The 13,447-nt window shown below is 38.6% G+C and overlaps 1 protein-coding gene across 1 annotated transcript in view; it reads left to right on the top strand.

The window, feature by feature from the left end:
* TRIP4 (thyroid hormone receptor interactor 4) overlaps positions 1-13,447 on the top strand; it is a 64,033-nt gene that overhangs the window by 1,677 nt on the left and 48,909 nt on the right. The window contains exons 2-4 of the mRNA XM_081103117.1: positions 3,162-3,331; positions 4,326-4,459; positions 11,554-11,766. Of these exons, the coding sequence (XP_080959243.1) occupies positions 3,162-3,331; positions 4,326-4,459; positions 11,554-11,766 (517 nt within the window). The remainder of the gene's footprint in view (positions 1-3,161; positions 3,332-4,325; positions 4,460-11,553; positions 11,767-13,447) is intronic.

Here is a 13,447-nt window from a genome sequence, read left to right as displayed (position 1 = left end):
TGTAGTTTAAAAGATTATTTTGCAGGCCCTGGCTGGGTGGCTCTGTTGGTTAGAGCATTATCCAAATATGTCAAGGTTGCAGGTCCCTGGTTGGGACACATGTGAGAAGTAACCAATGAATGCATAAATAAGTGGAACAACAAATCACTATTTTTCTTCCTTTTTTAAAAATCAATAAATAAAAATTTTAGAAAAACGGAGACTCTTACTGATACCTATAAATATTTTTAAAAATATATTTTTATTGATTTCAGAGACGAAGGGATAGGGAAAGATAGAAACATCAATGATGAGAGAGAATTATTGATTGGCTGCCTCCTGCATACCCCACACTGGGTTCCAGCCCGCAACCTGGGCATGTGCCCTGACCAGATATCGAACCCTGACCTCCTGGTCCATAGGTCAATGCTCAACCACTGAGCCACGCCGGCTGGTCTATAAATGTTTTTTTAAAAGCTTATTTTGCAGTCTTAGTTTTTCCTTGGTTAAACTTATCCACAGCCTTGAAAGAGGAGTGATGAGAAATTTGTTTTAAAGTTGAAGCACTACTTATGGCTAAATACCTGCTTGCATTTTTAAAAATTCATAAATATAAATTAAATAAGAATTATTCAAAACTTAAAAAAATAAGCACTACAGCTTCCTATAATATAACTCTATTTAAACCACTTATTAGGTTTTTACTAGTTATTGCACAAAACCCTGTGATGCAAGATGAAAGCATTTGTTATGTAAATTTGCTGTGCCATGCCTGGTATTTGAAAATTACCCAGGTGTACTGTATTAGTCAGGTAATTTGAATAATTTTACTCGAGTGGCCTGAAATTTTTAAAAAGACATCACAGAGTTCTTATCTTCCTGATCAATGACACATTTATGTTACATTAAGAGCCACAATCCGTATTCATTCATATTTTGGTTGGCATACAAGATTTGGTATATAACGCATTTGGGTGTATGTTGTTCTTTTTATTTGTTTTAAATGTATCTATTGATTTCAGAGAGGAAGGGAGAAGGAGAGAGAGAGACAGAAACATCAATGATGAGAGAGAAACATTGACTGGCTGCCTCCTGCAAGCCCCCACTGGGGATGGAGCCCACAACCCGGGCACGTGCTCTTGACCAGAATGGAACCTGGGACCCTTCAGTCCGCACACTGACGCTCTATCCACCAAGCCAAACCAGCTAGGGCTGTATGTTGTTCTTTATTATAATTTATTAAATAGTTAAAGTGACACTTATTCAAATGTTTCTGGAGCTTTTAAAATATTTTCCTAGTAGTTTGAATACTCCAGAGTTAAATGATCCCTTGAGGTTCCTTGCAGCACTGTGAGTCCTTGATAGCAATTGATTTTTTAATGGGGGCTGGTAAGTCTGGGGATCAGGTTGATTAAACTGTAAAAGCCCCAAAAATGGTTGTCTACCAATGATGAGACAGTTGCATGATTTTTAAAAAAATATATTTTATTGATTTTTTACAGAGAGTAAAGGAGAGGGATAGAGAGCTAGAAACATCGATGAGAGAGAAACATCAATCAGCTGCCTCCTGCACACCTCATACTGGAGATGTGCCCACAACCAAGGTACATGCCCTTGGCCGGAATCGAACCTGGGACCTTTCAGTCGGCAGGCTGACACTCTAGCCACTGAGCCAAACCAGTTAGGGCTGCATGATGTTTTAAATTTAAAGAATATAGCATTATTATTTTTTTGTATGTCCCGTATTAGGTATCTGAATTAGTTTCTTCAGATCTGATAATGCTTCCATGGTCCATTATCTTAATTTATAAGTAATTTTTTTCACTTCTCTGATGATGTGCATATTCACTGTAGAAACTAAAAAAAAAAAAAAAATTATTTAAGGAAGAAACTAAAATTACCACAGCCCAGAGGTAACCATAATTTCTCTTTTAGTGTTTTTATCTATGCATGTTGTAATATATTTTCAAATTGTAGGGGGAAAAAGAAAATAAAATATAAACTAAAACTCTTTTTAATCGTACCACTCAGTGATAATCATTTTGGTGTATAACTTTCTACACTTTTTCTACAAAAAGTGTATAGATATACACATTTCTTTTGTAGCAATTTAGATCATATGCTAAATATACAGTCTAACTATTATTTTACTTACCATTGTATGAGAGCATTTCCTCAGGTTAACAATAATTATTCAAAAATTTCACTTTTAACGGTTGCGTATTACATTTTGTAGAGTCTAAAAACTTGAGTTCATTTTACCCTTCTCCATGAATGGATGTTTTCAGTAGTTTCTACTTTTTTCACCGGTTTAAATAATGATGCAGTTAACTTTTTTGCAGAAAATGCTCTGCCTCTATTTCATATAGAGTCCTACAAAAGGAATTACTGGATTATTTTAAGGCATTTTAAATATACTAACTAGTTGATTTCTAGAATAGTTGTACTGACTTGTACTCCCATCTCACTTTTTAAGAACTCTTTATAAAATTTCCTTAAATACACACATACCTTAGAGATACTGAGGGTTTGGTTCCAGACCACTGTAATAAAGCAAGTCATAATCTCTTTTTGCTGATAGAGGGTCTTACCTTCAGTTAGTAAATACCGAATACCTGTGAAGCACAATAAATGAGGTATACATGTAGATTTGCTTATTCTGATGTGATGCCAATCTTGATTTACAATTTTTAAGAATGTTAAATCACTAACTGGTTTGAATTTATAATTTCATTTTTTAGTGAAAATGAAGAGAAATTTTAGGTTTTGCAACATAGAGATTAGGTAATTTGTATTGTTCCTAGGAAAATATAATGATTGCAGATATATAGTTATAGAAAATATTCTGCCTATTGTATTTTATTTATTTTTCTAACTGTATTTTAATACAAATAAAAAAATAGTATTCCTGTGTTAAGGGTATCCCCACAAGCCTATCTTCAATACACTGATTTGGTTTTAGAAATACAAGAAGATTGTGAAGATTAGAATACGAACTGCTTGAGGTCAGGGTCTTTGTCTTAATCAAATTGATATTCCTAGCATCTAGAGTAGAACTTCACTCAAAGTAAATACTCTAATGGATTAATTAATGGTTTTTACTACCTTGATCTCTATTATGATTATTGAAAACCATAGTTAAGTTAGCCTTGTTTCAACAACTTTTATTTTTACTTCCTGAGGTATGTTTTGTCAATTGAGAGTCCTGAAGAGATACGAGAATATGTTACTGACCTCCTTCAGGGAAATGAGGGCAAAAAAGGTCAATTCATAGAAGAGCTTATAAACAAATGGCAAAAGAATGAGCAGGAGTTGATTTCTGATGCTCTGCAGCTGTCCTTCAAAAAAGATGGTAAGTTAATGTAATTAAATAAAGATTGAAATATTGGTAAATAGGTTGGCTTACAGGAATTGGTATTTTTTTGTCACTCTGTATTTCCTCACAGCCAACTTAAGCAGAATCATATGTATACATAGTTTTAATCCAGTTCTTCTCAATTTGTGATGAATATTGTTCTAGTTCACATTTTTTCAACTTAGAAAATATCACAAAAATACTGTTTGCAGATATAAATGTGGCTTCAGAATAATTTGAAAGATTTATACATGGTTTAAAGGAACACTTTCCAGTTACGTGCATACCTGGTGAAGGTAAATGGTGACCAATTTTAGTATAAATAGCATTTATTTATTTATGTTTTTTAAATATATTCTATTGACCTTTTACAGAGAGGAAGGGAGAGGGATAGAGAGTTAGAAACATCGATCAGCTGCCTCCCGCACACCTCCCCACTGGGGATGTGCCCGCAACCCAGGCACATGCCCTTGACCGGAACCGAACCCTGGACCCCCCAGTCCGCAGGCCGACGCTCCACCCATTGAGCCAAACCAGCTTCGGTAGTATAAATAGCATTTAGAAGTAACTCTTTAAACACAGCATGAGCACCAACCTTAATAATCTAAGTCATTATTATTATGCAATCTAAAATATCGGATTTTAATTTAACTTCTTAATTCCAGCCAGTAGTCTTTACTTATCATTAACTATACTTTAGAAAGTGATGGTTTAAATTTAATTCTTGTTTGAAAGGAAAATAAAATTTAAAAACCTGCCTGACTTCATATCTTGACTTTAAATATTAAGCATCATTCTGGCCAGGTTGCTTAGTTAGTTAGAGCTTCGTCTCCACATGCCAAGGTTGTGGGTTCCCTGATTGGGGTACATATAAGAATGAACCAAGGAATGTATAAATAAGTGGAACAACAAATTGATGTTTCTCTCCCCCCCACCCCCCAATCCGGTCCCTTTCTCTCTACCCCTCTCTATATTTTTTTCTTCTTTACAGAAATTTTAGACGGGCAGAAATCAGGAGACCAGCTAAAGAGAAGTAGGCGGAAAGGGAGAAACAGACAGGAAGTTCCTGCATTTGCTGAACCTGACACAACCATAGAGGTCAAAACACCTTTTGATTTGGCCAAGGTAAGTGCTTATAAAATGAAATTTTTTCTAGCTATATGGAGAAGAGGAATGACTGTATAAAGTGTACACATTGGTCTAGAATGGCAATTTTTGAACAAATGCATGAATTTTATGAAGAGAAAGTGATAATTACTTTCTATATGGTAGTATTTTTGGTTGTCTGATTAAGTACTATAAGGACATCTTTACTTAAAGATTACATACATACACACACACACACACACATACATACATATATATATATATTTAATGTAAAAGATTTAATGAAGTGCACCAGGCCTTCAATTTCAACATTTTTTTTATGGGTTTATACTAAAAGAATGTACAATTTTAGCTGTTATTAGCAGTGTTCTTCTTTGGGCCATCTACTACCAACACTATCCTCATCAGCATTTAATGTTAGAGGTTTTTTGTATTCTCTCTTGGCAATCAAAATAGCCCTGTGATCAGAAAAATTTATAAGACAATTTGACCAGCTAAATTTCCCAACATAAGGGAAAAGTTAATTATGCTGAAATGGAAAAGTAGTGATCAGAAAATTCTGAGTGTGATGATTATGCAAAACATGGCAAATTGTTTACAAAATGATGTTAAGTTAAAGGGAAAAAAATAGAGATTTAAGCCTTTTAACGGTCAGAATAAAATGAGTAAAGACCACAAGCAAAAAAAAAAACCAAAAAAACCAACCAACACAAATGACCAATAAACATAAAAAGATGTCTAACTTACTAGTAATTAAGACCAGTTCATCACCCTAATTGCTCGTGACTTTTGCTAATTGCTTAAGACCAGTTTTAGCATTGAAAGTCCTATCTTCTGGGATTCCCCTAAGTCCGGGGCAAACCAGGATGGTTGGTTACTGTATCATAATCAAATAAATACACATTAAATCCCTTGAGATACTGCCTATCAAATTGTCAAATATTTTAAAACTAGAATATTTATGATGATGATGATGATGAAGTATTAAAACAGGAATCTCCTGTACATTGCTGATGACAATATAAACTGGATTAAGATTTGGGGACGAGCCCTAGCTGGTTTAGCCCAGTGGATAGAGCATTGGCCTGCTGACTGAAGGGTCCCAGGTTCAAGTCTGGCTAAGGGCACATGCCCAGGTTGCGGGCTTGATCTCCAGTGGGGGGCGTGCAGGAGGCAGCCGATCAATGATTCTCTCTCCCTCTCCCTTCCTTTCTGAAATCAATAAAGATATATTTAAAAAAAAAAAGATTTGAGGACAGTTTGGCAGCATATATACATCAAGAACCATGGAAAATGTTCATATACTTTTGACTTATTAATGTAACTTAAGAAAGTAGAAGTACATGCTAAAAATTTATGTTCTATACAATTTTATTTATAACTAGAGGCCTGGTGCATGAAAATTCATGCACGGTTGGGGGGATCCTCTCAGCCTGGCCTGCCCCCTCTCACAGTCTGGGAGCCCTCAGGGGATTTCGTACTGACAGCTTAGGCCTGCTCCCCAGGGGAAGCGGGCCTAAACTGCCATCTGGCCTCCCTCTGTAGGAGGCGACCTCCCCCATTACCCCCTCACTGCTGCTCCCTCTGGCCTTCCTCTGCGGGAGGCGACAGGGTGATCAGGGCAAGGCAACGCTCCCATCACGCCGCTGCTGCTGCCACTGCCGGATGCCATGGCTGCCTGAGCCTTGGCCCTCACAGCCACAATGGCTGCCTGAGCCTTGGTCTGGCCCTCACAGCAGCAGCCACCATCCATGACTTTGTCCGGAAGGACGTCGGAAGATGTCCAGTCTAATTAGCATATTACCCTTTTTTAGTATAGATATTGAAAATTTGAACTGACCTGATTGTTTAGTCATAAAAGAAGGATTAAATAAATTAGCCTATGTTTCTCAGTGGTTAGAGCATTGGCCAGAGAACCAAAGGGCCTCAGGTTCCATGCCTAGTCAAGGGCACATACCAGGGTTGCAGGTTCCATCCCTGGCCCTGGTTGGGGGTTTGGGCGCATGCAGGAGGCAGTCAATAGATGTGTCTCTCACATTGATGTGTCTTTCTCATATCGATGTTTCTCTCTCTCTCTCTCTCTCTCTCTCTCTCTCTCTCTCTTCCCCCCCCTCTTCCTCTCTCCCTCTCTCCCCCCCTTCCCCTCCTTTCCACTCTCTAAAAAAATCAATGGAAAAAATATCTTCCATTTCCCCCTGCTCCTGTCCCTCTCCCTTCCTCTCTCTGTAAAAATAATGAAAACATATATATTTTTAAAAAGACACTTGTTTATGGTATGAGAGCTGAAATAAGGCAGACCATTGCCCTGCTTGATCTTAGCTGGAAATATGTGCATTTGGTGACTCAAATTTATTGCCACTCTGTGCATGTCCATGAATGATTGATTGATTTGGGGGTTATAAATAAATTCTTGCAAGTAGGCAAATTCACAGATATGGAAGCACCAGTATCAAACTGTACCTACAAATGGATCTGTAGGTAAATATATCTTCAACTTTCACAGGCATTCATTTGGTTATTTTTGTTGCATGTTTGCTGTATGTCAAGAACTGATTTAGGTGTTGGAAATATAGCAATAAGCAAGACACATTCAGCTTTCTTGCTCTACTAGAGTGTACATTTTAGTGGTTTAGAGGAAAAGTGGAAAAGACAGTCAAAGAAAACTTTTTAAGTAATTATAAATTGTGAAGACTACCATGAAAAATAAAAAGAACAGTACAATAGGCAGTAATTGGTAAGACGGACATTTAGATAAAGCCTCTCTGAAGAACTGAAATTATAGCTAAGACTGAACTTGAAGTGTTGGCCCTCTCAGGAGCATGCTTGTGTCTTTCCCATTCCTCTTTACTTCCCCCTAGGCACATTACCTTTCCCTTTCCCTCTTCTAAGCTCCAAAAGTCCTTCTTTTGCTCTGTAGCTTGTTTCCTGAGCCTACAAAGCCCAGCTGGCTCACTTCTACTATCTCTGTAACTTTCTAAATAAACTTTCTCTTATAATTTGAAAAAAAAAACCACACCCGAATCTGAACACGAAAAGGAACCAGACATAAAGAGATGGACTAGGAACAGTGCAGATAGAGGAATTAACAACTACAAAGGGGAGATGGAGAAAAGTGTTCTAGGAAGTATCAGAAGCCCTATGTGCCTGGTCATAGTGAGCAGGAAAAGAATGACATGTAGATGAAGTTGGAGAGTACCTGGAAGCCATATGTAAGGCTTTATAGGTAATTAGAGGCCTGGTGCATGAAAATTCATGCACTGGAGGGGGGGTCCTCAGCCCTGCCCCTCTCACAGTCCGGGAGCCCTCAGGGACAGGAGGCGACCGGTGATCAGGGGAAGGTGACGCTACCACCCCCTCTACTGCTGCCACTGCCGGCAGCACAAGCCTTGGCCGGCCCTGGTTACCCTGGGCGGCTGGGCAGCTGACATCCGAGGCTTGCCTGCGCCTTGGGTGTTGGCTGGGCAGCCGCCATCCGAGGCTTGCCTGTGCCTCGGGCCTGCCCTGGGTAGCTGAGGGGCTGAGGGGACGGGGGGGACTCCAGAGGCAGGCGCACAGCAAGGCTGGGCCCATATGGGCCCATCCCTGGCAGGGCTGCTGGGCACTGCCATCTTTGAGGGCGTGACAGTCAATTAGCATATTCCCTCCTTATTGGCTGTGGGCGCCGCCATCTTTGTGATGGTGTGATGGTCAATTAGCATATTTCCTCTTTATTAGATAGGATTAGAAAGTAGCTTGGATTTTATTCTTAGCACAATGGGAAACCAATAATGATTTTAAGCATTGGAATGATGTGCTATGAATATTCTTGCATGCCCTGTTTTCCTATTCTCTATTTCTCTTTCTCCTTCTTGAGAAATACTTGCTTCCATTATATACAAGACGTCATCAAAGCCCAACTCTCAGTTCCTCAAATACCTTATTTTAATGTAACTGTATAGTAAAATAAAAATGTCTGCTTAGAGACTGTAAAATGTTTTTATTGATTTTAGAGGAAGGGGGGGGGGAGAGAGAGAGAGAGAGAGAGAGAGAGAGAGAGAGAGAGAGGAGAGAGAGAAAGAAAGAAATATCAATTACTGGAGGCTGATTCCATAGGGTCATAATAAATGTGAGAAGTCCTCAAAAGGCTGAATGGACTCTTTCAGCAGGGCTGAAAATCTCCATGTTATTACCTGCTGCTGGAACAGCCAGACAGCAATTCCCCCAACCTGATGGTCCTTTATTCTTTAGCAGACCGTACCTTTGATATGTATATCTGCTTTGCTAGAGGGCAAAATGTGTGAATAAAAAGCCCTGGGTCAGGAGATTCGAGAAGCTTAGTCACTAGAACTAAGTTTCCATCTGGCACACCAAAATGCCTTCCAAATTCATATTTTTTCTCTAGTCTCTTCATTCACTTATACACAGCCCTTCTCGAAATTTCTGAAGTCTTGTAGATGCGGAAAAGACCCCAGCAATCAGTAATGAGAGAGAATCATCAATCAGCTGCCTACAGCAGACCCCCCTACTGGGGATCCAGCCTGCAATCTGGGCATATGCCCTGGCCTGGAATTGAACCATGACCTCCTGGTTCATGGGTTGCTGCTCAACCACTGAGCTACACAGGCTGGGCTCTCCTTAGAGATTTTAATCTCTCCATCTCTATCCCTGAGAGCCAAAGATATAATTGACTAGTTTGAAAAAATGCAGCCTACTAGATTTGATAAAATCTTTAGCACTTGTCTTACATTTTAATTTTTACCTAAGTTGACTTATTTGATATTGTCTTTATATCTCAACTTTTGGCTTTGGACACTGGGGCTTTTCAGATCTCTTTATACTTACTAAAGAATTGTTCTCTTTTAGTATTTTCCTAACTACTAGACTTCTGAGATTTTTCCACTGTGAAACTTCAGTCTCTGGAAATGATTGAGGAACTCTCAATTTAAAGGGAAATAAGACCACAATATGGGAGAGGCATCTATACACTTCACATGTTGAATTGCTAATGCCCAATGTGATGATATTAGGGTGTGGGGCCTTTGGGAAGTTCTTATGTCATGAGAGTGGAACTCTCATGAATGGGATTAGTGCTCTTCTAAAAGAGACCCGAAGGACTTCCCTAGCCCCTTTCACCATGTGAGGACACAGTGATCTACATGTCATTTCTGGAAGAAGGCCCTCACCCAACCATGCTGACACCCTGATTTTGGACTCTCAGCATCCAGAAATGTTTGAAATAAATTCCTGTTGTTTATAAGCTACCTAACCTATGGTATTTTGTTATAACAGCTTGAATGGAGTGAGACAGAGGCTGATAACTACACTTCTCTCTTTAAACTTTTTATTTTATAACACACATGCAGAACTGAACAGATGAATTTTCACAAACTGACCCATACTTGTATAGACAGAAACAAAACATTTCCATTCCTCTGGAAGACCCCCAGTGTTCCTCAAAATGACAACCCTCCCAAGGGAAACTCCTTCTTAACTTCCAACACCAGAGAATGTTGGAAGAGAATGTGTTGCCTGCTTATGAACTTTGTATAAATGGAGCTAAATAATATGTACTCTTTTGTTTTTGGCTTATTTCAATTAACACACTTTATAAGAATTACCCATATAGTTTTGTATAGCTATACTTTTCATTCTCATTGCTACATAGGATCCCACTAAGTGAATTCATCTATCTACTGTTGAACATTTGGGTAGTTTCCAATCCCAGTGCTGCAGTGAACATTCTTTTGCCTGTCTTTTAGTGAACATATTTACACATTTCTGTTGAGTATATATCCAAGAGTTGAATTGCTGGGTCACAGGCTATGCATATGTTCAGCTTCAATTTATACTCCAGCAGTGTATGAGAGCTCTAATTGTTCTGTATTCTTGCCAACACTCTGTATTTTCTGTCTTTTTCAATTTAGCCATTCTGGTTGGTATGTAGTTGTATGTATTGTGGTTTTATTTAGCATTATCTTGATGATTAATGAAGTTAAGCACCTTTTCATGTGATTGTTGGCCAATTTGGATATTGTCTTTTATTACATTCCTATTTAGGTCTTTTGCCCATCTTTCTTTTGTGTTATTTGTCTTTTTCTTATTGAGTCTATTTTTAAAATTTTTTATTTATTGATTTTAGAGAGAGGGAGGGAGAGAGAGGGATATAAACATCAATTTGTTGTTTCACTTGTATATGTATTCATTGGTTGATTCTTTTATGTGTCTTGGCCCAGGATTGAACCCATAATCTTGGTTTATGGGGACAATGCTCTAACTAACTGAACTACCAGCCAGGGCCTTATTCAGTCTATTTCTTAAAAAATATTTTTATTGATTTCAGAGAGGAAGGGAGAGGGAGAGAGAGATAGAAACATCAATGATGAGAATCATTGATCAGCCACCTCTCACACGCCCCCCACTGGGGATTGAGCCCGCAACCAAGGTACATGCCCTTGACTGGAATTGAACCCGGGTCCCTTCAGTCCGCAGGCCGATGCCCTATCCACTGAGCCAAACTGGCTAGGGCTATTCAGTCTATTTTTATTGATTCTTATTTTAGTCATATTTCCAAATCTGTGAATATCATCTGCTTTTAGAAGCATTTTTATTTCTTATGATCTTCAATTTAGCTATGCTTAAATATGTCACATAATCAGTTTTTACTGCTACATCTACCTCCCACCAACTGTAATAGAAGGCTGAAAAGGTAAGGGATATTAGTGACTTTTTCTAGAGCATAATCTTTCCGTAGACCTGTGGTCGGCAAACTGCGGCTCGCGAGCCACATGCAGCTCTTTGGCCCCTTGAATGTGGCTCTTCCTAAGCCTTAGGAGTACCCTAATTAAGTTAATAACAATGTACCTACCTATATAATTGAAGTTTAAAAAATTTGGCTCTCAAAGGAAATTTCAATCGTTGTACTGTTGATATTTGGCTCTGTTGACTAATGAGTTTGCTGACCACTGCCCTAGACCCTTGATTATAATTAATTTGTATTTCTCCCATTCCCTTCCTTCTTTCCTGGCTTCTCAGTAGTGAGTAAGTTGTTATTGAACAGAACTGAAGTTCTCTGTCCTTGACTGTTTTCATTGTCATTCATTTTTTGATGTTATTTCTAATTTTTGTACAATTAGGCACAAGAGAACAACAATTCCTTAAAGAAGAAGACAAAGTTTGTCAGTTTATACACAAAAGAGGGACAAGACAAGCTTGCAGTCCTGATCCCAGGTCGCCACCCTTGTGATTGCCTGGGCCAGAAGCACAAGCTGATCAATAACTGTCTGATCTGCGGGCGTATAGTCTGTGAACAAGAAGGTTCTGGCCCTTGCTTATTCTGTGGTACTCTGGTAATTGTTTCTTTTCTATTTTATTTTACTACTGTGTTTTGGTTTAATAAATAGGGACATTCACATCCCTAGTACTCTCTTTTTCATAGAAATTTCTTCCCTGTCATGTCCAGTAAAGTGTAGTAGCAGGAATTTTTTAACAACGTTTTATCCTAGTAACAAGGCCTATTAGTGAAAAGAGTTTTGAGGATACATATTGTTAAAAGACCCAAGTCTTGTGTCAGATTAACTTCAAGAAAACTTTAGGGCCTAAAATGTAAAAAATGTTTGTCAAAGTCTTCAGATGTGGTTCACATCCCCAAGAAACAGAACCATTGTGACACAATCTTTGGGTCATTAAAGGTTTTGTTTCCAGGACAACTCCTCTTTATAGCTCTGTATTGTCTGAGAGAATGATCCCAAGAGTGTAGCAGTTATGACTCTCTTACAAACACCCTAATGAGTTGTCTAAAAACCTTAACTATGTCAGCCCTGACCATTGTGACTCGGTTGGAGCATCTCCCCATGCACCAACAGATTGCTAGTTTGATTCCTAGTCAGGGCACACACCTGGGTTGTGGGTTTGATCCTGGTGTGGGGGGGCTTGCGTGTGTGTTTAGGGGTGGGTGGGTAGTTGATCAATATTTCTCTCATAAATCTGTTTCCTTCTCTCCACCCCCCCACCATCTCTTTCTCTCTCCTTCTCCCTCCCTCCCCTCCTCTTACTTCTCCTTTCTCTGAAATCAGTAGAACATAACCTTGGGTGAGAATTAAAAAAAAGCCAAAAAAAAAAAGCTTATTTTGCCAGTTGAGCTGGCTGGCCGAAGCAGTGACATTTGGTGTTATTGAAGGCACCTATTTTATACTAGAGGCCCAGTGCATGAAATTCATGCACGGGTAGGGTCCCTAGCACTAGCTGGCCATCAGGGCCAATCTAGGCCTTCCTTCGTTCCGCGCCGCCCCCTGGTGGTCAGCACACATCATAGCCAGCAGTCGAACTCCCAGTCAGCCGAACTCCCAAGGGGACAATTTGCATATTAGCCTTTTATTATATAGGATTGCTTTGTTTTACCTTCTTTGAATTCCTTTGTTCAGAGCCCTTAAGTTTTCGGTATACTCAGAGAACAAACTGACAGAAAATTGATGACCTGATAAATGTAATGTCTACCATCAGAAATGTTCAGAAAATGGCAAAAAATATCTTCCCATATGAAGCTTTCTCTAGAGAAACAACCTATAGATGCTGGCAGAAACTCTGTGTGCCACCACGGCAATTACTAGGAAGTACAGCATTTTCTGTTAGATCCCTTGGAGATACAACAGTTCAAGAAACAGAGTAATGTAAAACAGATTGGCCTTGAAGCCATGTAGCTTTATAAGCTTAGTATGAAATTGTTTTTAAGTAACCCCTTCTTTGCCTCCCTTCTTAAAATTTCAGTGATTTTATAATAACATAACTTTTTTTTGCTTAATATATTCATTATTTTATAATGTTCAAAGGCAAAGAAGTAATATATATATATATATATACATATATACATACATATATATGTGTGTGTATATATATATATATAGTATAAAAGCTAGGCTAGATTTCACTGGTGATTTTGTAATTTACTTTTTTCTCTGCTTCTTTCTAATAAGATATCTGCTTATAATTTCTCCTGTAAGACTTGGATTTCATGACTAGAGCTGGAAAACT

The sequence above is a fragment of the Myotis nattereri genome (genome assembly GCF_964212035.1).
Source record: "Myotis nattereri genome assembly, chromosome: 1".
Taxonomy (NCBI): Eukaryota; Metazoa; Chordata; class Mammalia; order Chiroptera; family Vespertilionidae; genus Myotis; species Myotis nattereri.
Note: the sequence above shows the minus strand (reverse complement) of the source record. Positions and strands in the feature narration are given on the sequence as shown.